A 24,660-nucleotide genomic window follows, 5' to 3' on the forward strand; every position below is an offset into this window, starting at 1 on the left:
TCCCTGCTGAGAAACCAGGCCCCCTGGGTGTCTCGGCCACGTGTGGCCGACTTCCTGACAAAGCTGATGCAGCAGGTCCAGCAGGTGTGAGTGGGCTTTCACACATTCCTGCCCCACTTCCCCTGCCCCACCCCTGCCCCTCTGCCCCCCAAACCCTGCAATCTGTCGAGCTCCAAAATCAGCAGAATGGGGCTGTGGCATCCTCCTGCCTCCCCCTCCAGCCACCTCCTCCCCTGGTGCTGCCAGTACCAGAGCAGAGCTCACCAGCTTCTCCCAGGCCAGCCGCTGGTGCAAGGTACCTACAGCTTCCCAGCAAGATGTTAATTTTAATAGGGCAGGGAAAACCCTTCAACATCCATCAATCCATATTGGCAGAGAGCTGGCGTGTCCCTGAGAGACCACATAACCCTGCCCCTCTGAAGAAACGGAGAAGTGAGACATCCAGCTGGACAGGGACAGGGAATGCTAGGTGAAATGCCCGTGGGACCAGTGGTGAGGAGATATTTTGAAGCAAGGCAGCTCTGCTCTTCTCAAACTGCACCAAATATGGAGGGCCCTATTTCTGAACAGTCCTCTTGGCCAGATGCCTTGGGACAGCATCATATGAGCCCAAAGCCCTAATGCCACCACTCTTGCTACTCCAGGAGAAGCAGAGCGAATCTGCCGGGCCCTCCTCCCTCTGGGCCTGAGTATGACCCCCCCCATTCCCCACCAGAGAGGTCACACGGCCCTCCACTGGGCAGCCGTGGGAGCCTGAGCGGGAGCCGCCAGCAGCACAATACAGCGCGAGGAGCCCCAGTGCTTCCGCCGCCCAGTGCTGCCACAGCTAGGGTGACCTCGGGCAGGTCCCCCGCCACCTTGACCCTCAGTTCCCTATAGATAAAATGAAGATAGTCACAGTGCCCCCTTCATACGGCATGAGAGTCTAGTGAGAGAATGTACAGAAAGCATTGAGTCCCACCCACCCTGGGTCTGGCATATAGGAAGTACCCAATAAATGTTAGTCTTCAGTACCTGGCGTGGGACACCCCCTTCTGACCATGGCCATCCCATTCCAAGGTGCCCGAGTGTCTGGAAGCACCAGAGGGTGGCCCAGGGGGCACCGTATGGGGTGGGAGAGGGTGTTCTCATCCCTCCTGTGTCTTGTTTCTGGCAGGAGTAAGGTTCTGTGGCTGCACAGCTGCTTCTCCTTCCTCTACTTCCTCCTTAACCTCGTCTTCATGGCTCATCACTGTTTAGGGTTTGTGCCCAAGAGGAGCTACAGGGTGAGTAAGTGGAAAGAACTCCCAGAACTGTTCTCTCCCAGCCAGAAGCTCCCCCGTTGGACCTCCCCACTCCCCGCCCTCAGAGGCATCCCAGTTGGGCACATTCTGCACACCTGTGGGGGGCAGTCTCACCTGAGCAGGGCAAGCCTCTTCCCCTTAGCCCAGTGGATCAGTACCTGGCACCTAGCACAGCTCTCCTGGTCGGTAAACCATGGAAACACTTCTACACTGGTTGGTAAACAGCTGCTCCCAGGTGCATCCTATGCCTGTGCCCTGCTGCCCCCACCCCCCTCTGAAGACCTCTGGACCCCCACCTCCCACCACTAAAGGGTTAACAAACCCCTGGACCAGCAAGGGGCTTCCATCCTGAGTGCTCAGCGCCCCCTGCTGGGGAGTTCCCAAGTTCCTTGCCCTTCCATAGTTCTGAGGTCAGAGACCCCGCCCCCCAGGGACTGGCCTCCGTGTCCCCACTGTCCTGGTTTGGGTCACCCCCACCCCAGCTCCCAAGCAGGCCCTAAGATAAGGGTTTGCCACAGCGTTCACTTATTCTAAAAGTGGCTCCTAGGAAAAACTCTAGAGGGTGGGGAAGTGAGATGGAAAATAAGGTTCAGGTAAGAGGGAGCCGTCAAGGAGAGGCTCACACTGCCCTGGGAGTCCGATAGGACATGCACCCTAGAGTTTTCCCAGCCTAGGGGAGCAGTCGGGCACTTTTCTACCAACAACCTGTCCATCACTGGTTGAGGCGCATCTGGGGCCTTACCTCTTCACACACCTGCTCCCTGACATTGGCAGCCCCGGTGTTTAAAGTGCACAGCTGCCCTTAGGGTGTAGAGGTGAAGCTGAGGGGCTGCAGGTGGGCCCAGCAGTGCTGCCTGCCCAAGCCCACACCCACACCCATATGGCCCAGCTCCAACTCCAACTCCAGCCCCAGCCCCAGCCTCAGCCCCTGCCCCAGCCTCAGCCCCAGATCCAGCTCCAACCCCAGTCCCAGGCCCAGTCCCAGGCCCAGCCCCAGCTCCAACCCCAGGCCCAGTCCCAGTCCCAGCTCTAGCACCAGCACCAGCTCCAGTACCAGCTCCAACCCCAGGCCCAGCCCCAGCTCCAGTACCAGTTACAACTCCAGACCCAGACCCAGCTCCAGCACCAGCATCAGCACTAGTACCAGCACCAGCAAGGGAAGGGTATTTGGGCTGTCCTGGCTCTGGTGACAAAGGGGAACGGTGCAGACTAACACCCTGGGCTCTGTCCTCAGCCATTCAGAGCTTCAGTGTAATAGGATTCTCTCCCTCCCTTGATGGCATCCATCCTAAAGGACCAATACACTCTAACCCATCCCAGAATGCAAATCCTCATACCTCTGAGAGGCTACCCCGAATGCTTTGGCCTGCAAGCATGGAGGCTTGGGCACCCTTGACCAGTCTGGACTCAGCTACTTCAGGTTTCCTTCTTGTTACCAGAAGCTTCTGCTGAGACTCCCATCTCTTGAAGCTCAGTTTACCAGACCTGAGGGGATGGCCTGGGAAGACATTTCCCACTCACAGAATAAAATGTAAAGTTTGAGGGGCTTCCCCATCCACTCCCCAGAGTCTACTCTCCTCCTAACCCCCCTGCCCAGTCTAATGTCAGGGACAGCCCTGCTATGTGAACCTCACGTGGCACAGTGGAGAGGCAGCAGGGCTGAGCAACGGCAGGGCCCTCTGGTTAGCACAAGAGCACGAGTACACGAGTAGCCCTTGCTCCTCCCGGAGCTCTGGTCTTCCTCCCCGGCCTGATCTGCAGCCTCTGGCTCTCGCTCCCTTGACCTCAGCTGTCTGTGGCAGGAGGCCTGCACCAGGACACCAGAGAATAACAGAGATGAAGCATGCCTGCCCTCAGCTGCCCGCAGCTGCCCACAGCTGCCCACAGCCCACGGCACACAGCCTGCTGAATTCAGGGACACAGGCCCAGGCAGCCTGGCTGAGTAGCAGACCTACTCCAGACAGTTCTGAGCCACCAAAGACCCAGACGTTAGGAGTCCTGTGTAAACACAGTCTTCTTTCTCCATTTGCCCTCCCCACCTAGGTCACAAGGACCCTAATGATCACCTATGTCCCAAAGGACATCCAAGACCCTGAAATCATCATTAAACATTTTCAGTAAGTGGATCGAGGGGGCGGAAGCATTGGTTACCTTCCCCCCAGTAACCCTGCCTGGATCTTCATGCTGGTAGTAAGGTGCCGTAGGATGCCAGAGCGAGAGACACTCCAAGTGGTAGCCCATCCTGGACCTGGCTCAGGATTAGCCTTCCAGAATGCAAGAGGCCCTGGGGCCAGTGTAGGGTCTCTGAAGCCAAGGGCTTTCCTGCGTGGTGTGAGTGTGGTGGGGTATAATTTTCTTCCTTTCCCTCATTCCTCTAACCACAGAGCCCAGTGAGCTCCTGACTGCAGTTATCTAGAGCAGGTCATGTTGGGGCATCTTTTGTGGCCCAAATTCCTAGCCCCAAGAGCCAATTCTCTCTGGTGAGCAGCAATTTCCAGGTCTGCTCCCTGGCTCTACTCTGGATCATCTGGGAAGGAGGTGGCAAATCTCAGATTACCAAGGATCAACTCTGAAATTTGACTTTAGGAACAAAGAATGGAGTCCTCCCCCTCCAAAAAAAGGGACCACGGGCAGCTGAGCCACTCAGCCCTGTGGGCTGTAGTTCCGGGTGGGCGTGGGGGTAGGATGGCCCATCCCCAGCACCACAGGCTGGCTCAGCATCCATGTCTGTGGCTACAGTGAGGCCTATCCGGGGTGCGTAGTGACCAGAGTCCACTTCTGCTATGACGTCAGGAACCTGATCGAGTTGGATGATCAGAGGTGAGTGCAGCGGGGCCTGTCTGGATCTGGGATGGGAGTGCAAGGGGAGGATGTGGCGGCTCTGCAGGCCCCCAACCGCAAGATCCTTGTTTCCATTGCCCGCTGGCTGACAGGCGCCACGCGATGCGGGGCCGGCTCTACTACACTGCCAAGGCCAAGAAGAGTGGGAAGGTGATGATCAAGACCCACCCCTGCTCCCGCCTGTGCTTCTGCAAGTGCTGGACCTGCTTCAAAGAGGTACCTGGCCCCGGCATCAAGGGATGCAGCAGAGGAGGGGCTGGGGCCCTGGGTCTCCAACTCTGTCCAGGGCTGTGTACCTCCAGCCCTATTCAGATCTGCTCAGGTGCTGTGGCACCTAGCTCCTCCCTCCCTTTCCACCATACCCTGCCTCTCTGTTGATAATACCGAGGAGCTGAGGCCTTTCTTGGATACCCATCTGGAGTGATCCAAGAGGGCTTGCTCTTGCTCACTTCCAGTCTTGGATGGGAGGACCAGAGAGAACACAATAGACTGCTGTAGGCTGCCGTGCCTCAGGCTTTCAAAGGGCTAGGACAGGAACATTTGAAGGTGCTCGGCTCCGTCTTAGCACCCAACCACCATGGCTTGGAGGAGGCCACAGGGCAGGACTGAACTCTAGCCAGTCTAGAAAATGAATCATCCCCATTTCCTGAAAATGCTGCAGACACATTCTATCCCTCCTCCGGAGTCCAGCCCAAGTCCAAAAAGCAACCCCTAATCCCCAGGTGTGCCTCACCTTCCCCGGATCTAAGAGCAGGGATCCAATGTCAGAGTTACGACCTTTTCCTGTTCTCGAGTTGGGATCTTGGAGCCCACTGGGATCCTGAGCTCTTTGCCAGGCTTTGAAGGGAGTTGGGGATGGAACCAAAGCCTCAGGCCTACCACCTGAGTGGAGGGGAGGCCTATGTCCAGGCAAGGCCTTCCTAGAGCTGTGGCTTCTCCAGCGCTGAGGGCCAAATCTCGCCCCAGGTAGATGCAGAGCAATATTATAGTGAGCTGGAGGAGCAGCTGACTGACGAGTTCAACGCTGAGCTCAACCGCGTTCGGCTGAAGCGTCTGGACCTGATCTTTGTCACCTTCCAGGACGCCAGGATGACGAAGCAGTGAGTGCCAGGGCCAGCGGCTTGCTGTGCCCAGCCCGGCCCTGTGAATGGGCTTCTGCTTCTCTGAAACCATCCTCTTTCACCTCCATTCCAGTCAAGGGGAGAAGGAGAGAGAACCTCCCTCCAGTTCTCCATCTTCTGACCACCCCTCAACCCCTCCATGCGCCTCAGAGGCGGCCGCTGTCTTGCTTTCCCGAGCATGTCTGCATCCATTTCCCCACAGCTGCCAGACTCTGCTTGTCTCCAGAGATACCCAGGCTCTGGGCTCCCCATTCTCATGTCCTTGCTGTAGCACAGAGGTGGTCAGGATAGACATCTTGGTTTCTCTTCTAGGCCTTGACAAGAATGAATCCATTTCCCCCCATTAGACATCACCCCTTTCCTCATCGTGAGTGACAGAGTCAGGGTAGAGAAGCTCTACTTGCTCTCTGCTGCAAGGCCTCCCCTAATTCGTAGCCTTACAGCCTCCTCCCTCCTCTGCCCCAGCCTCTGGCAGCTCTACCTTGATAAGGAGTGGAGTAGCACTCTGGAAAGTTTTGGAAGGATCCTTAGGACAGGATCAAATAGATGGGAACCCTAGCATAAGTCCCTGGAGTATTGTGGGGCCCTCCTCTCTCTTGAGGGAGCTGATCATACACAACACTTTGTCCTCACCCACCCATACTCTATAAGGGAACAGTGGAACCACCTAGAATTTGGTCAAATACAATTGTGTGTAATTTTGCAAGTCACTTATACTCTCAAATTTTGTAACTCTCAATTTTGGTCCACTTATATCTTCCCTGTCTACCTACTTCCCAGAGGGTTAAGAAGCGATATATGTTCTATTTGGTATATATGTTATATAAAACAATATACCAATATAAGACAAAACTGTTTCTCTTCTGAGATACCGTCATTCAGTGGAGCGAATCTGAGGCTTAATTACAGCAGAAACATGAATTAGAAGACCAAGGACTCCAGTGCCAGCACCTGTCCCTCTTTGGTTGTGTCTTCAGGGACCTCAATTTAGTAATCTGTGCAATTGGGATTATATTCATCGTCAATTAGCACAGTGTCCGGCACACAAAAAGGACTCAGTTGGTAGCTATTAATACTAAGATGAGGCTGAAATTAGTACCTCGCTTGTCACCCTCAAGGAAAGAGCATATGTTTTTGCTGTCACTGCCATCAAGGGGAAAAGACTTCAGCTGAGACCCATGTGGTCCCCTCTCTTCCCAGGCAGGCCCTCCCACTGGTGCCTCTTTCCTCCAGGGACTAGGCTTTAGGAGCTGCCCACCTCTAAGATCCTGGGAGGCTTCACAAATCCCCAGGAAGTGGGGCCATCTGTAGGACCCTGGCATGGGACCCCTCCTGAGACTGTGACCCTCACACAACCTCTGCCTCCTACCCCCATCTCCGCAGCATCCGGGAAGATTACAAGTACATCCAGTGTGGCGTGCCCCCCCAGCAGTCTTCGGTGACCACCATCGTCAAATCCTACTACTGGAGGGTTGCCCTGGCCCCACACCCTAAAGACATTATTTGGTAAGCCCCCTCTGCCCCTCCCTTCTCCATTCAGCCCCTCCCAGACCAAGGAAGAGAACAGGGTGGGAAAGGAATCTGAGCCAGTTCCCCTACTTTGTTCCCCACTGGGCTTGGGCACCACAGCCTCTGCCCACCCCTAACCCCACCCCACCACGAGGGCCTTGACAAAGAGTGTGACTGAGGGGCAGATCCGGGACCCGGTGCATTCAGGTCTGGGCCTGGCGGGGTGCGGGAGGGGGCTGAGTTAGACCAGGGCCATCCAGGTCTCTAGCCGGCATGCTGGAAGCCACACGTGGGCCCCGTCTAAGGGCTGGACCTGAGATCCTAAGTGCGTCTCCCTCCTCCATCCCTCCCCAGGAAACACCTGTCCGTCCGCCGCTTCCATTGGTGGGCGCGCTTTATCGCAATCAACACCTTCCTCTTCTTCCTCTTCTTCTTCCTCACCACGCCCGCCATCATCATCAACACCATCGACATGTACAACGTCACTCGCCCTATCGAGAAGCTGCAGGTCCTGCCTCTGCTCAGGCCAGGCGTGGGGCCCCAGGGAGATGAAGGAACAACTCAGGCGAGAATAGGGTGGGGGGGCCCCCTGGAACACGGCTCTGGAGTCCAGGCACCGCCAACATTGTGGAGGTGGCAGCAGTGTAAATGGTATCGTAGAGTGTCCTGTGTCCTAAAGGGATTGACTGTGCAGGTCACTGCCTGTCTGAGGGACTGGAGGGGGAGAGGAAGGAGGAGGGGGGTGCTGCAGGCAAGTTCTGGAGTGAGCTGTGGAGGGGATGGGTGGTCCAGTCATGAGGGGGCTTGGAGGGCTCCTTTAGATTGGGTCACCCTGGGCCAGCGAGGGGTACAAAAGGTGCAGCAGAGGGTGTGGCAAGTGTGACAGCTCTGTTCTCCCCACTTTCTCTAGAGCTGGGCCCCCCTCCCCATTTGGCACATAGGGGTGAGGGTGGGGAAGAGTGAGGTCAGTTCCTAGGGGGAAGAGTGAGGTCAGTTCCCAGGTGAAGTGGGACCTTCACCTCCCTCACTTGCACACACACACCCGCTCCGGGCTGGGAGCGCTGGTCCCTGAAGGAGTCATGCAGGGACTTTGCCCTGACAGAGACTTCAGAGGAACTGGGCCGGCCCATTTCCAAATCCTATAGCCTCCAGGCTGTTATAACAGGCCTAGAAGGCCTCCACTTCCGCATTATCCTCATCCTTATTCCAGTGACACACGCCCGCACGCACGCATGCACGCACGCACGCACGCAGTCAAGCCATACTGCTTGGGCTGCTTGTCAGCTTCACAGGAGGGACGCCTCAGCACAGCTGCCCCTAGGGATTCTTCCCTCACACCTTCCCCCTTCTCTCCCACCTGTCACATGACATCACATTAAAGGTAATGTCCCACCTGCCTTCTCTGAACCATGAGGTCAGTGACAGCTGCTGGCTCTGGCCCTGGGGTGAAGTCACCACCAAGAGCCCAGGCTGCCCCTCCAGGGACCTCAGCATAGAAGACCCGTGCCCCTTGAGGGCACTCCTTGACCTTGGGGTGTCAGCCTCAGCCCAGACCCCTGGCCAGCAAGGCTGACAATGAAGACCAGGACCGCTGAGCAGCCTTGGGGAAACCAATCCTGCTCTGGGACTAAAGCTGGGGGAGAAGAGGCCAGAGGTGGGGGAGAAGCAAGGGTGGCCCGGAAGGGGAAGGGGCACTGCTTGTACTGACGTCTCTGCATGTCTCCGCTCTACCCCTACAGAGCCCGGTCATAACCCAATTCTTCCCCTCCCTGATGCTCTGGGCATTTACAGTGATACTGCCTCTGATCGTCTACCTCTCCGCCTTCCTAGAGGCCCACTGGACCAGGTGAGATGGGGGCTCCTCTCCTAGCTCTCTGCCTCTCCTGCTCTCTGCCCCGGTGCCAGCCCCTTCCCCAGCCCACTCTCCCGCCAGCCTGGGGGCTCAGGCCTCCCATCTGGCCTAAGGAGTTGAACTGACATGGGATGGCTTTGATACCCAAAACCATCCCAAGACACTATGAGATAGAGATGATAGAGATAGAGATAGAGGGAGATAAAGATAGGTTTTTTTGAAAGAGGAGACCGAGTTGTCTCTGGGCCCCTGGCCTCAGGGATGCTGAGATTGGGCCACCACCTCAGGCATGTTCAGGCCCAAAGCAAGGCCTCCTTGGACAGCTCCTTCAGCCTCCAGCCATGCACTGAGGGTTTGGAGCCGTAGGCAGAGAGTGGCCTGGAACTTTAGGCAGGAGACCTAGGGTGAGGAGAGAGCAGGACTTGTCTAAAGAACGTCAGGAAGGCTGTCACAGAGGAACCTGTGAACTCAACCTGACTGTAGGCCCATGTGGCCCGAGCAGCACCCCCATTTTAAACAATAGGACCTATAACTAAGCCCGAATAGCAGGTTAGCCCTACTAGTTCTATGATGGTAGCCATCTGGGTAGAAAATATTTACCATATCCTGGGGCAGGTGGACCTGCTTTTACCTGAAGACCGTGTGGATCTCAGAAGGGATTTCCTGCACCTAAAGTTCTTACCATCCTAACAGAAGCCCTTACTGGTCTTTTCTCTGTCCAAGAACATGGCTTTTGTAGATTACTGAAACTCGGCAGGGATCCTGAGTCTTGTTGGTAATGTCCCTCTAACAAAGATATCAAGCCCACAGCGCACGTGTGCCCTTCCTCCCCATCCCGTGCCCGCGGCTGACCAGACTAGTTGACTCTACTGCCCTTGCCTGCTGCTCCCAGCTGCAGCAGAGCTCCCTGTGCTCTGTGTAGATGGCTTTGGTATGCACTAGCCAACCGATTGTCTCTAGGCCAGGGAGCTGTCTCTGTCTCTCCATCCATGCTGTTGTTAGGTCTCTGGTTCTTATCACATGTTTCTTTGTTCCCTTCTAGATCAAGCCAGAATCTGATCATAGTGAACAAATGCTATATCTTTCTGGTGTTCATGGTGATTATTCTGCCCTCTATGGGACTGACCAGGTACCTCACCTCCCAGTATCCCTCCTCTCTCAGACAGGCTCACCCTAGAGTTGGAACCTCCTCTTTCAGATACTATAGGCCTACCTGTGGTTGCTGCAAATCCATTCCACAAATGACAGTCCAATGCCTGTCATGAGCCTAGCATGAGCCAGGTATCATGTGGACGCTAAGGCGTCAGCCATGAACTCTGCCTTCAAAGAGCTTATTATCCAGCTGGGGAAACAAGCCATGCCCATCAGCTAACCGACAGCCTAAGGTGGGAAAAATGCAGCCAATGTACAGTAGAAATTCGGAAGAGGGAGAAAGCACTGTGGGGAAAACGGCTGGTGAAGGTTTGCTAGAAGAGGCGGCCTTGAGATGAGAGACCAGAGGGTTAGGGGCGGAGGTGGCCCAGCATTAAGAAGGCAGAGAGGCAGTGTGGACTGGCAGCTGGGATATTAGAATGCAAGAGTCTCTAGGGATTGAATAAGGGAGGACAGAGGGAGGGAAGACAGGCCAAGAGGGACTGAACCCCAAGCCTAGATTCATTAACTAAAGGACCTACCTTATTCTTACTTCTAGTTTGGATGTCTTTTTCCGGTGGCTCTTTGACATCTACTATCTGGAGCAGGCATCCATCAGGTTCCAGTGAGTACAAGAGTGTATGCCCCAAGCACGCTCCCAGGGTACCCTGGAGCTTCCATAGGTCCATACCAGGTAGATACACGTCTCCTTCATTTGCCCACACGGGTAGAGAGATGAATGCATGCAAAGACTCTCATTAAGCAACCTACCTCTTAATGCCATGGACCCATTTGGCAATCTGGTAAAGCCCAGGGATCCCTTCTCTGAATGAAGTTTTGGAACGAATTGTAAATTTATAGGAAACTGCTCCCACACTGTCCTGTGTATCCTTCATCCAGTTCCCTCCCACCTCTGGTAACATCTGGCATAATTATAGTACCCTGTCACAACCAGGAAATTGACATTGATACAATCCACCCAGCTTATTCAGATTTTGCCAGTTTCATATACACTCTGAATAGATGTCTTTAAATGCACAAAATACCTGGGTTGAAAAGAACACCAATTATATTGAAATATTGTTACCAAAATATTTCTAAAAGTAAATTTGTAATAAAAATCTTTATTAGCACATTTAATAAGAGGACAATGCATTTTGAATACAAGTAAGCTGAAGTTGCATTCTTTTTTTAAAGATTTTATTTACTTATTCATGAAAGACACACACACACACACACAGAGGCAGAGACAGAGGGAGAAGCAGGCTCCATGCAGGGAACCTGATGTGGGTCTCCATCCCAGGACTCCGGGATCACACCCTGAGCCAAAGGCAGACGCTCAACCCCTGAGCCACCCAGGTGTCCCTAAAGTTACATTTAGTTTTAAAAAGCGTCAGTGTGAATGCTGAAGCTACTTAGCTAGCAGAAGAGCATTCAGTTGACTGGGGTGGCAGGATCTTTGACAAAACAACACATAGATCACATTGGACATCCAGCCAATTTTGATTTCTTTTGTTTTGTTCTTAGGTTACAAATGTTGAAAATCCCAATTTTCACAGATGTTTGCATCTTTATTGTGATGTCACAAATGACACACAAGCTTTCACAGCTTGTTTTATTTATTTTTAAAGATTTTATTTATTTATTCATGAGAGGCACAGAATGAAGAGAGGCAGAGACATAAGCAGAGGGAGAAGCAGGCTCCCCGTGGGTAGCCCAATGTGGGACTCCATCCCAGGACCCCGGGATCATGCCCTGGGCCCAAGGCAGATGCTCAACCACTGAGCCACCCAGGTGCCCTCACAGCTTGTTTTATAGGGCAAGGACCAGAGTTCTCTAAAGTTTCTGCAGTTAAAACTATACTTGTGATAAGTTGGACTTTTTTTTTTCTAGGATGAATGAGTGCATCTTTGGTTAGGTCAGTATCTTCGATACAGTTGTATGAGAGAGAAAAGAGTTGTAAGCCCATGACTCAACTTTGGTGCCATCAAGAAAGACTAGTTTTTGAAGGAGTTCTGAAATCTATCCAGGAAGCTCGCAGATTTCTCCTCTCAAAGAAACTGGCAGAATTGTGTAGATGGGGACACTGGACAGCAACAGAGATGCTGGGGCACCACCGTGAGAACAGGCAGTGTGGCCATTCATTCAGATGGCCCAGTGGCTCCTAGCTGAAGCTGGCCAGCTATGTCAAGAACACCCCTTGCAGACAGAACATTTCAGTCATGTAAAGTTAGTGTGTCTAATTTAGCCATGTGTTTAATAACTACCATCACTTTGAAGTGATGGTGAGTGCAAAGGTATTGTCAGATATCACCACCAACTGCAGTGGGCTGATTGCAACGGTGACAGGGTCACAGCCGTAGCTGACATCGCTGTGATTTGTTGCCCACGTTCTTATTGGAAAGAAGTGGTACATTGCAATTAGAGGCTTCTGAATGTCAAGATGTAATTCTTTTCCCCATTCTATGTCATAGATGCCCACAACCCCCCCCCCCACCATGGACTCTCTGGGATCTAGGGGTCCTGGTCAAGCACCTCTGCTTTATTATTTTTTTTAAGATTTTATTTATTCATGAGAAACACACAGAGAGAGGCAGAGACACAGGCAGAGGGAAAAGCAGGCTTCCTGTGGAGAGCCTGATGCAGGACTCGATCCCAGGACCCCGGGATCGTGCCCTGAGCCAAAGGCAGACGCTCAACCGCTGAGCCACCCAGGTGCAGCCATATGTCACTTTTCTGAGGGCATTTCCACAGCACTTTATGTTTTTAATTATTTCTTCACCTCTGCTTTAGATCACGCCAGAGCGTATATTTCCCTACACACCCACCCTTGACGTAGACCAACCCCATCCCTGCTCAGAAGGGTGTGCATGAACTACAGTGGGCAGGGGGCACATGTGTATTGAAGCTTACTCTCCCCATCTCCACCCTCACCCTCCACCCCTTCCCCGTCTCCACCCCTCCCATCTCCACCCCCACCCAATATCCCCCCTCTGGCTTCTGTGCCATCTTCCACTGTCCCCGCGGCCAGGTGTGTGTTCCTGCCAGACAACGGCGCCTTCTTTGTCAACTACGTGATCACAGCGGCTTTGCTGGGCACAGGCATGGAGCTGTTGCGCCTGGGGTCCCTCTTTCTATATAGCATCCGCCTCTTCTTCTCCAGGTCGGAGCCAGAGAGAGTCCACATCAGAAAGGTGGGGGCCGGGCCCTGCCCTGCACACACTCCTTCCCATGGGAGGGGGACAGAGGACCCAAGGAGTGAGGAGAGGTGGGCTGGGGTTGGCAGGGAGCTGGTCCGCCAGGCTGAGCCTCCGGGGCCGCTCCTCGGGGATAGACCAGGAGCCACAGAAGGAGCCGAGGCAAGGGGACCAGGCCACCAAGTGAGCCCCGGCTTCTGCCCCAGAGCCAAGCCATGGACTTCCAGTATGGGCGGGAGTACGCGTGGATGATGAACGTGTTCAGCGTGGTGATAGCGTACAGCATCACCTGCCCTATCATCGTGCCTTTCGGTGAGTCTTCCTTCGGGGCCCCCAGGGCCACCCCACCTCCCCGGCCCTGGCCCCAGCCTCTCCTTGCTCTGCTGATAGTCTGTCCCAGGCCATCTCATATTCCAGCAAGCGGCCCGACGTGGGGGGGCTCAACTTCTACCTACCGGAAGGTGCATGACCCTGGTGGCCGCGGGGGGGCACCAGGGGTGGGGGGCTGGCTCTGGAAGCAGCAGCCCCCGAGCGCGCCTCCACCTTCCGGCCCCCCAGGACTGCTGTACCTGTGCATGAAGCACATCACGGACCGCTATAACATGTACTACTCCTACGCACCCACCAAACTCAACGAGCAGATCCACATGGCTGCCGTCTACCAGGCCATCTTTGCACCGCTCCTGGGTCTGTTCTGGATGCTCTTCTTCTCCATCCTGCGATTAGGTAGGTACCAGGCCTGCCTCTGCTGGTTCCCCTTGGCTGCACAAAGCCCTCAACAACCCCTCTGCTCTGGTAAAGCAGAAAAGGCCTGAGAGAAGCAAGGGTTGTTCCTGGATGGCAGCCCCCCAGGCGGCTCCTCCAGGCCTAAATTGGGCTCGTCCCAGCAGAACTTGGAAGCTAAGGGGACGGCTTGGACCGACACGGTCCAGATCGGATGCACTTTGGTTTACGACCCTCAGAGCAAGGAACATCACCTTCCTCCATTCTAACACAAGGCTGGTCAGAATAGAATATTCGCTATCAGGGTCAATTCCCGTGACCTCCCCCCAGGACCCTATAAGATGCCTGGTCTCTCGGATTCCCTAAAACCTGGAGGAGGATTGGGGTCTGCCCAGTGGCCAGCTTTCCCCCTGCTCTTAGCTACACCAAGCTACTGACCCTGGCCCCTTGGAGGGAGAGATTCCTCCCCCGCCCCATGGCAAGCAGCTCACTCTGACCTCCCCATCCTCTCCGCCACCAGATGGTTTCCTGCCTTCTCCCCACACTGGTCTTCCCTCAGGGACACTGGACCTTAGTCTTCTCAGTGGAGCGGAGAAAGGAAACCGTATTTTCTTACTCCTGTTGCGGTAGAGGCTGGAAACAGCTCTGCCCTTAGTTATTTGTGTGCATTATCCATTTGTTGCCATCGCACTACTTCGTATCCCTCTAGTCTTTCCCTGCCACCTAGCGGACTTCATTTTTTAAATAATTTTCCTCTAAAGTATAAAAGACTGTATGTTTCTATTTATTTTAAGGATTTTGTTTATTTATTCATGAGAGGCACAGAGAGAGAGAGAGAGGCAGAGACACAGACAGAGAGAGAAGCAGGCTCCATGCAGGGAGCCCGACGTAGGACTCCATCCCGGGTCTCCAGGAATCAGGCCCGGGGCTGAAGGCGGCGCTAAACCGCTGAGCCACCCAGGCTGCCCTAGACTGTATGTTTCTGAATGACCCATAATCTCACCCAGAGCCTGCTGTGGCTTTCAGACCTCATTCTGTGTGCACAGGCTGGGGGACAGGGAGGAGCATGGGGGGCAGGGGACAGTTACTGCTTTATTCTTACTTTTCAAAATCATGATTTCTACTTTATAATGTTTGGTCCCGTATCCCGAGTTTCTTCACTCAATGTAACGTTCTGAGCAATTTCCTGTTTGAGCACGGGCCCTTGAACAGCTGCATTGAATCCTACCCATCTGAGTCAGCTCTCCATTGTTGCATATTGAGGTTGCTTGCCATTTTGCTCTTGGAGAAACACGATGACAAGCATCATCATGGGTCAGCCTCTGACTGTAGAGATTGATTTTTTTTAAAGATTTATTTATTTGAGAAAGAGAGAGCATGGGGGGGGAGGCGAGTAGACACAGAGGGAGGGGGAGAAGCAGACTCCCCGCTGAGCAGGGAGCCTAATGTGGGGCTTGATGTGGGGCTTGACCCCAGGACCCTCGGATCATGACCTGAGCCGAGGGCAGAGGCTTAATCGACTGAGCCACCCAGATGCCCCTATAAAGATTGATTTTTAATCTTTACCTCAGTAGAAAACTGGTGGCATAAAAAAGTTACCAAATATTCCTGAGAGAAATGTAAATGACTTGAATTCTGGATTGCTTTTCAGTGCCGTTAGCACAGGTAACCGCTGGTGCTAGGTGCAAGGACAGGTGTGCGCCAGAGACTGTATTTGGGGGCAGCAGCATGAATGAGTAACCCAGAGCTATTGCCCCAGGGACTGTGATACTGGAAGGAAACTGACAGGTCGAGGAGGACAGGTTTAATGGGCACTGGAGTGGACGCTTAAGGCAATTAAATTCTTTTCCTGGAATCCTTAAGATGCCAAATTCCAATGGTCACATAGCACCGAGGGATGACGTCCTGTGTCAGGCACATTGACTACAGTTGCTAGGAGGAGAATTGGGGTAGGGGCCTCCCTGCCTTGGACTCGAGGCCTCCACAGAGGTGTTGAGGTGGTCTCTAGGGACCCAGTATCTTGGCTTCAGACTCCTGCCCACAGCTCCGGTTCTCAAGCACCCAGGCCCACGGCCTGTTCTTCTCCTTGGCAGGTACGCTCCACACCATCACCTTCTTCTCCCTTTCCACGCTCATCATTTCCATGATAATCGCCTTCCTCAGCACTCTTCTGGGGAAGCTCCAGAGGGTATCTGATTATGAGGTGAGTTACCCTTCTTTTCCTCCCTTTGTTCTTCTGGCCCCCCGGGGGACACGGCCCTAGGCCACCTTCCAACCTGCACAGCCACAGTGCGAGAGATGAAAGGCTCTTGCCTTCAGTGATGGTGTGTGCACACTCAGTGTGCATGTGTGCGTGCCCTTGGGTGGCCCAGGCGCGGTGGGGAGGTTTCAAAGACGGCCATCCCCTCCTCCTCTCCCCTCTGGCATGTCCTCCAAACAGCAGGCTGGTCACGCATGCATCCCACATTGTGAGTCTGTCCAGCCACCGAGCTGTGAACACCACTGCAAGGATAGAGGGTTGAGAGAGAAGGACGGGGTGAAGGGTGGAAGGGTGGGTGCGGAGGAGGACGATTCCCTGAGGAGGTGGAAAGGTATCACCTTTTAAGGAATCCCAGGCTATTGAACTAGAGGACTGGCTGTCTGGGCCGTGTGACTCCTTCAGCTCTTTGCTACTGGGACCCTGCCTTGTCATCAGAGAAGGGAGCCAGTCCCTGCCTGCTGAGAGCCATGCCAACAATGCTGTGCGCTCTAGATGGGCATTTCCCAAAGGGGCGCAGTGCGTCTGTGCAGGCATGTTAAAAATGATTTCCAGGGACTGAAACATCTTTTTTATTTTTCATGGTTATCCATTATTCTGTTGGTTCGCATTTATTTCTGTGTCTGCTTTTGTCAGTTAATGCAGGTTTTCTGTCTATAATAGTAAATGGTGTCCTTTTAAAATGAATGTACAGAAAGAAAAGAAAGGAAGTTTGTTTAAAGTTCTGGTATCCTGTTGAGTTGGAGGAAGGAGCCTCTTAGAAGAGAATCCTTTTACTTTTAGTGGCCTTGTGTCTGGAGGCCCTGGGCTCAGACCCCCACAGCCCTCTCTGCCTGGCCCTTCCTCCATCCCTGGCTCGAGGGCCACGAGAAACCAGAGGGGACAAGGCCTCTGGCTCTGTCTTCCCAGTACAACAATGCCATGCGAGCTGGTTGCCCAGGTGTCCACTCTAGAGAAGGGAGATGGGAGGGGACCTAGACTGTGATTTCGGCAGTTCTGAGAGAGAGGAGAAACCCCGGGAGGAAAGAAGAGACTAGAGTCAAAGCAGGCTCATATTCAATCCTAATCCCAACTCTCTGCACTTCACCCCATTATGGATCTTGGGAATGGAACATTGAAAAGAGCCACCAGCATCCCAGTCCTCATCCTGTCCCCGTGGGCTTCAGCCCAGGCCTGCAGGTCTGGGCGTTCCAGGGGAGCCAGAGGTCCAGGTGCAGATCTGGCGGGGGAGGGAGCCAGAGGGTGGACGCCCCCTTTCTGTGACCCTGTACATCTCTCCCCACCGCTGCAGCCCGAGGAGGAGATGGAGACCGTGTTCGACATGGAGCCAAGCAGCACCTCCTCCACACCCACGTCCCTTGTGAGTCAGTGCCTTCACCCTGGGGGACAGGTCAGGAGGGGGGCCATCTCTGGGGTGGGCGACTCCAGCAGCAGTGGGGGGGGGGCACCGGCATTTAGTGCCCACCCCCTGGGTACTGGGGAGGAGCCAGGGGCGCCTGGGCTCCCTCCCCTGACACAGTAGGACTTGGCCCAGGTCCAATTGCTGCCGTGGCCCTGGCTGAAGATGTGGGAAGATAGAAGAAACAAGACATACTCTGTAAGGAACAGAGAGAGGAAGAGAAATGTCAGGGAGAAGCCAGCCACAGCAAGCTCAGTCGTGTAGACACAGGGACATGTTGGGGCGCGGCCTCAGGACCGAAGGCTGCCTCCAAGGGCACACATGGCAGGCAGAGCGGCGCAGACAGAGCTGCAGGGAGCTATTGGGAGCCTGCACCGAATGGTAAGGCAGGGGTGGCGCCCGCAGCGTGGCTCAGCCTGGAGGGCCGGAGCGCTTGCCCAACCCCTGCCACCCCCGTGGTGTGGACGCACGGCCACCGACGCACGCTCTGAGCTGGCTACCGGCTCGGCCCATGTCCCGATCCCGGGGTGCCCCGGAGGAGCACCGAAGAAGGGCGCCAGCCGGCCCGGGTGCTCAGGGAAGGCCTCCGTCTAATCCGACTCTAGGAATGGGAGCAGGAGGGGCTGCTAGGTGGAGTAGGATGTGGGGGAAAAGCATTCAAGGAAGAGGATCAGCCTATGCAAAGGCCCAGAAGAGAGAATCTGGAGCGTTTGGGCACCGGAAGACAGTTTTCGTCCTGGTGGAAATGCAGTGGGCAGCAGGGCCCCAGGGGGAGAGAGGAGGCCCTGTGATTGTGGCAGAGCTGGGGACAAATGCACAGAGACAACCGTGGTGGACGTGCCCACCCCCTGTGCACAGAACTACAGGTCGGCCTCACCTCGGGGGGAAAAACCCTGCGGAGAGGGGCAGACTTCCTCTGGGAGGTGTTGGAGAGTCTACACAGCTTTCAAAGTGGGGGCCTCTCTGCACGTAGCCTCTCTCCTCAGGGGCCCTCGCAAGACGACCCCTCTGGAATATTGTTGGCAATTGGTTACTGAAATCTACTTAGGAACCTGATACGTTGCCAATCTTGCTCCTCATCTTTATGATACACCCACGCAGTAGAGGTTTTTATGCTTTTTTGACAAACGGGGAAGCTAAGGCTCAACGTGGTCAATTAATTTAGACCCCAAGGCATTACTGAACAAAGAAGTGGCAGTACAAAGTTTGAACCGGGTCTGTCATGTTCTAAAGCCTGAGCTTAAAAAAATAATAATAATTATTGGAATTGATTTTTTTAATCTTTTGTGATAACAACAGTAGTCTATGAGCATTGCAGATAATTATGGGGAAAAACAGATAAGCAAAAACAAGGAAATGAAAAGTTCATATTCCCACCATCCAGAGATGACTACTGTTAACTTAGTGTCTATTCTTCAAGGTATACACACACACACACACACACACACACACACACACACACATACATACATGTATATAATTTTTTTTTTACATGTATATAATTTTAACTAAAATGAGATGATGCTGTTCATACTGTTGTATAATCTGCATTTTTAGTTAACAGTTTCCATCTTTCCATGTATATAAATTTCTCTGTCTTCAAATACACAGCCCATATTGAAGTGGCTCTAAGTGTTTCAGAAATATCATTTACAAAGCACATCCAAACCAAGATCCAGTCCAGGCTCCATGCTAGATGACTCTGGTCCCTGTGCACATCTCCTGTAATTTCACACAATCTCTTCTTTATGACCTGCTGACCCAGCCAGTAGTCCTGCAGAATACCCTACCTTCTGGATTTTTCCAGCTATTTCTTCATGATGTCTTGCAACAGGTTCCACTATCTCCTGTATTCCCTGAAAACTAGACATTTGATCCAAAGGCTGAATAGATTCTGAGCCCTTGGGGCTAAAACACATTATGGGTAGTGCCGTGCACCATACCAAGAGACACAGAATGTTCCATTTTTTACCAATGATGCTGACTACTCCCAGATTAGGGGGATGACGGCCTCTTCCATTGTTAAGTTACCATTTTTCCCCTTATGACCAGAAGGTTTATATGGGGTTTACTTTGGAATCCTACAAATATGTAAATTCTTCTGTAGGAAGAGTGTTCCCTCATAGACCAGGACTGTTTGGTTTCACTGACATGAACTCCTACAGGAAAGATTTAATTCTATCCCATAATTACCTATTTTCAAAATAAGGAGTTGGTTTCAAAGCCATTCAAGGGATGACAGCTCTGTCCCTAGCACTTCCTGTTTTTCTACTTCGCTGCCCTCCCAGGTGCTCCTGGGACCATTCTGGATTTGACAGGTCACATGACCAAGATCTCAGCTAGCAGTCTCAGTTACAAATCCTGATTCACAGGCCAGCCAATGACCCACCCCAGGGGGGGTGTGGATGTACCTCTCTGCTGTATTAAGAAGTGCACTATCTCAGAGGTGGGGTCTCTTCAGACCCCAGCACAGGGGAGCCTCGTGTCCTCTCCCCCTAGGTTCAGCCAGACCTGGAACCAAGAATGGATGGAACCGTACTGAAGGAGCAGTGGGCTAGGAGCTAGGAGGCCTGTGCTACCTCCCCCTCGGAGGTGCAGTTGCTCTTGGAGTGATCAAGAGCACCTCAGCAGGTGGGACAGCCAGGCCTCAGGCTGCTGGGGGAGAAGGAAGGACCTGTGGCTCAGAGGGGCAGAGGCTCCGGGGGTAGGGCATGAGTGCAAGGGCATGCCCAGGGCCTGGCCCCAGATGTGACCTCACTCTCCTCTCCTCTCTCTGTCCTGAGCAGATGTACGTGGCCACGGTGCTGCAGGAGCCCGAGATGAACCTGTCCCCTGCCTCCTCCCCTGCTCGGCACACCTACGGTACCATGAACAGACAGCTGGAGGAGAGCGAAGAGGAGAGTTGTACGAGGGGCTTTGCGAGGGAGCTGGGCTCCACCCAGTTCCAGGAAGGGCTGGAACTGGAGGGCCAGAGCCAGTACCACTGACCAGGACCCCAGGCCTCCACCTGGCGACTCCACCGGAGTGGCGGCCAGGGGAGGGCCCGGCAAGGGGGAGGCAGGAGGGCCACGTGGACCTCCCCACTACCCCTTGCAGACTTTGGGAAGGCCCGACGGAGCTGTCTGCATCCCGACAGCTGTCGGCCATATGAAGGTCCTGACCTGCTGACCAGCTAGAACGGGAGGTGCTGGGCAGTGCAGGGGACCCCGGGATGGGATGGAGGCTACGGCCGGGCACCACATCTCGGCAGACGTGGCTGAGGCCCTGGGCATGGAGACTGCAGGCCAAGGGACCTTCCTGGGGTCAGAGTGGAGAAGGCATATGCACAAGGGAGGAGGCAGAAAGAAGCCCGCCGAAGACTCTCCAGCGTCTTTGCCACCCTTCACCAGCTGCCCTGCCCAGGAGCTTCCACTGCTGCTCCGACCCCGGCGCCCAGCCCTACTCCCCCCTCCCCCGCAGCCTGAGGAAGCACAAGTGTGTATGCTGGGCCTTGGCAAGGACAGCCCCTGCCTGGGGATTCCCCGGAGCCAGGGGCGGCTGAGACCCTTCCTAGCACTCTGCCCTGCAGCAGACTCCCCCGGAGCTGCGGGGTAGAGACCCTCCTCTGCTCTATTCTTGCGAGGGCAGCTGGGACATGATCACTCCAGGCTCATTAAATGGGACCTGTGTGCATTTTGATGAAGGCAACCTTGGCTGGTTACTACGAGGTGGGAGGGGCAGAGGCAGAAAATTCACGGAGAGGGGTCTTCTCCCCAAATGCTGGGTGATGGGAAACCAGATACAGCTCTTCAAGCCCCAGGCCTGATGAGAGGACCCTCAAGGTCAAGGACATGGCCCCTGAAAGTTGTTCCTGCCTCATACCCACCTGAGTGCCTGGACCCTCAGCATAGCCAAGGTGGGCAGCAGCTTAGGGTAAGAAGCCCATGCTTCAGACTGAAGGCACTGGCCATTCCCTGGCCTCCCAGTAGGACCCTTCCTCCCTTGGGGCCGCCTATACCCTGAACTGAAGACCACCCAAGTGGCCTCCAGTATGGTCCTGGCCCAGACACTGCAGACACCCTGCCAGGGACTGTGGGGGTGGGGTGTGTCCTCCATGGAGAAGCCCTTTCGGGTGGAATAAGGCTGCCTTCCTAGGGCCACCACTCGGGACCTTTGTGGAACTGAATCCTGAGTAGGAATAATGCTGGTAGCACCCAGCCACTTTGTCATGGTTATAGGGGTGCAGACCCCTGCCTCTGAGGACAGCCACCCCCCCCCCACCCGGCAGCACAGCAGGGGAGGATGCAGAGATGGGCTGACTGAGGCCTGAGTGGGTGAGGAGCAGCCAAGTCAAGGGGCTCTGCATGCTATAGAGCTCTCCTGAGCTCCCTGCTCCAGGGGTCTGGGTCCTTGCAGCCAACCTGCTGAAAGTAGGCCCCAGGCTCATCACCTGAGCCTTTCCCACCAGGTGCACATGGGTGCCCCTGAACTCAGACCACCTGGGTCTCAGCCCTGCTCCACCTGTGCCCATGTCTCAGCTGCAGAAGCTCCAGGCTTCACCGGAGGAAAAAATAGCCCTCGAGAGGCAAACATTGCCATACTGCAGGGGCTTGGCCCAGACCTTGGCGTAAGGGATCTTCCCAGAGAGCTTGAGTCAGCTGGGGCGTCAGCAGTCTCTCCCACTCCTTGTCCAGTTAGGAATAAGGAGGAAATAATACCCAGCCAGTCCCTGAGGGCTGCTGCCTCCTAGCATTTCACCAGCCAACAAAGGGAAGGGTCCTTTCCAGAGCAGCGGTCAGGGCCCCAACAGGGAGATCTGCCCGTGCCACGGGGAGGTGGCCGGCTCCAGGCCCTCCCCCGCCCCCGGGAGGCATATTTGGTGTGCGTGTGGCCTTCCTGCCAGAAGCTGGCATGTAGGCTCTCCACTGGGTACTACTTGCTGGCACCCCCCCCCCATCCCTGCAGCCCCTGCTGGACTATTCCTGCCGCTTCTGTCACTGCCCCTCCTTTGTCCCCTGCCCACCCAGCAGCCTCTGGGTGCTGCATATGGAAAGGGTCCCAGCAGATTACTCGGCAGCATGGCTGGGGGCTTCCCCCTTTGCATATGGGCCAAGCGCAGTTGGTTCTGAGAGAAGACAGTGCAAATGCTGGGAAAGCTCCAGAATCCTTTCACTTCTCAACTCTTTCTGGAGACCGAGGGCAACCGGCAAGTCCTCCCCACTCTCCCCCCATGGTCACTGTGAAGGCAGGGTGGCCATGCTTTGGCTCCTTTCCCACCACATGCAGGCCCTCTCCAGGCACCTCCCCTCTGGCCTGCCCGCTCAGCCCACGCTTGTCTCACCCATTGGCCTCCACCCACCACCGTCGGACCCTACCCCACAGTCTACCTCCCAGCTGTCCCTCCCCGTCCTTCCACGGAAACACCACCCCCCAGGCTTGATTCCTTCTGGAGGGGGCTGCCTCTGAGGGAACCCAGGATAGCCTAGAGCCTCTAAGAAGTGCCCCACTGGGCCAAGAGTAGCTCCAAGCCTGGCTGCCTCTTCCTCAGATGCTTCTGGAAGCAAAGTGCCTATCAGCAGCATTGCATCCTCTGGGGCCCCCAGTGTGGGGTGTGGACTTCCCTTGGCCACCACCACTAAAGGAATGTGCCAGAATGCCGAACCTTCTTGTTATTAATGCTATGACCGTGCCTTGAATAAATAAGTGGTCCCAACCTCTGCTGGCCTGTGCCTCTGCATCTGGACTGGCCCAGCAGGACCTTAGCTGGAGCTGCTAAGGCTGGAGCATCCCCTACCTTGCTCCATGGCTTTGGCCCCTGAGGCCTTCCCAGGCCCCTGTTCTCCCAAGGGAAGGCCTGACGAGTGCCGCCTGGCCTGCTGGAGAGACGGGGTTGGGGCGGAGGGAACCTCACTCCTGCGGTGGGCACTGTCAGAGCCCCCTGGGCAGTAGCAGAGGATTTCCTGGCCCATGAGCTACCCATGAAGCCTTAGAACAGCCTCCCCTGGGCAACAGAAGTCCCAGGGTGAATGCCGGCCCCCTGAGTGGGCTGTCGGCTAGACTAGCTGCTGGACTTGAAAAGATGAAGATTTCTGGCAGAAGGCCCTAGAAAAAGTGGCAGACAGGGCTCAGGTCGGTTGGCCTCAGCCAGCAGCAGGAGGGCAGGGGGAGTGGTGAGGCTCGACCCTGGGGAGGCCTGAATGGAGAAGAAACACCCTCGAGCAAAGGTTATTGTCTTCTGTTGTACCCACGGTAAACTGGGGATAAATTCCCTGCTCTGGGGGGCAGGGGTGTCTCCCGGCCTAGGAGAGCACAGTGCTGGCCTTCCTCCACCGGCTCCAGGACCCTAGGCTGGTCCCGAAAACAGCAGTAGGATGATAGCAGCTCTGACATTACCCAGTGGAGCAGATTCAGGGGGGTACAGAGGGAATGAGGTACAGGGGGAAGAAGCCTCCCTCATCCTACCCTGTGAAGATAGGCTGCCCCAGGGCCACTCCCCAGCCCCATCGCTGGACCCCTTCAAGCTTTCATGGCCCACTGGCAGGCCTGGGTTCAAAGCCCCCACTGGCCTGAGCCTGGGCATAGGACCAGAGCCCACCCCTGTGACCCCCCTCCCCTCTAAACAACTATTTTCCAAGTCAAGTCAGATGAGATCCACCAGGGCTGCTTTAGGGGAGAGAGAAACATGAAGACCATTCTGGCTGGGTGGCAGGGGCTGGGCCTTGATGCCTGGGAACAGGGATGGGCTGATGGCTACTGTAGGACCAGGGGCCTCGTCCGTGGATCTTCCAGGCCCTGCCACAACAGCTGCCTCCCAGGCTGCTCTCCACAGCCCCCAGCACCCCTCAGCTCACAGGCCCTGGGCCATTCCTCAGTCTGGGGACATTTCAGGGGACTTTGCTGAGAGAGAGACAGAAAGACAAGCTGCAGAGGGCGGACTGTAGCCCCAGGCATGTCAAGTCCTGGAAGGAAGAGGGGGTCGGTCAATCCGTACTCTGCCGGCAGGACTGGAAGCCTGGAAGGTCCAGACAGCTGGGCTGGGAGTGAGACTGTGGCACAGGCCAAGAGGGAGGCCTGGGGCCCTGGAGGCCCAGGACCCGGATCTGATGGGGCCCTGGAGCAGCTGACTGTGTGCTGCACTGTGCTTTGCAGGGCAGCCTCCCCCAAGCTGGGGGGCCCTGGGCCCCTGAAGGCTGTACCCAGAAGCCAAACCTTGGGGCGGTTTCAGGCTCCTCCAGGGCTGGCTCCCCACCACCTAATCCCGTCATGCCGGAGGGAGCTCGGATCTGTCCCGAGGACACTCTAAGCTGGCCAGAGCCTGGCTTCTGAGTCAGTCTTGGGGCAGGCCCGGGGTGGGCGCGGGGTGGGGGG

General features: G+C 55.1%; 1 protein-coding gene across 10 annotated transcripts in view; it reads left to right on the forward strand.

The window, feature by feature from the left end:
* TMEM63C (transmembrane protein 63C) overlaps positions 1–23,005 on the forward strand; it is a 130,638-nt gene extending 107,633 nt beyond the window's left edge. For 9 of the 10 annotated variants that reach the window (XM_049113747.1, XM_049113746.1, XM_049113750.1 and 6 more), the window contains 16 exons: positions 1,157–1,265; positions 3,327–3,400; positions 4,023–4,103; positions 4,217–4,340; positions 5,091–5,224; positions 6,629–6,751; positions 7,109–7,262; positions 8,494–8,600; positions 9,649–9,735; positions 10,297–10,362; positions 12,769–12,931; positions 13,141–13,246; positions 13,493–13,660; positions 15,751–15,860; positions 17,206–17,274; positions 20,100–23,005. In XM_049113747.1, the coding sequence (XP_048969704.1) occupies positions 1,157–1,265; positions 3,327–3,400; positions 4,023–4,103; positions 4,217–4,340; positions 5,091–5,224; positions 6,629–6,751; positions 7,109–7,262; positions 8,494–8,600; positions 9,649–9,735; positions 10,297–10,362; positions 12,769–12,931; positions 13,141–13,246; positions 13,493–13,660; positions 15,751–15,860; positions 17,206–17,274; positions 20,100–20,300 (1,876 nt within the window). In that variant the 3' untranslated portion in view covers positions 20,301–23,005. Of the gene's footprint in view, positions 1–1,156; positions 1,266–3,326; positions 3,401–4,022; positions 4,104–4,216; positions 4,341–5,090; positions 5,225–6,628; positions 6,752–7,108; positions 7,263–8,493; positions 8,601–9,648; positions 9,736–10,296; positions 10,363–12,768; positions 12,932–13,140; positions 13,247–13,492; positions 13,661–15,750; positions 15,861–17,205; positions 17,275–17,448; positions 17,695–20,099 lie in introns of all 10 variants that reach the window. The other variant, XR_007412730.1, reaches the window with a different exon arrangement.
* The last annotated feature ends 1,655 nt before the right edge of the window (positions 23,006–24,660 follow it).

This window comes from Canis lupus, chromosome 8 (assembly GCF_003254725.2).
Source record: "Canis lupus dingo isolate Sandy chromosome 8, ASM325472v2, whole genome shotgun sequence".
Lineage (NCBI taxonomy): Eukaryota > Metazoa > Chordata > Mammalia > Carnivora > Canidae > Canis > Canis lupus.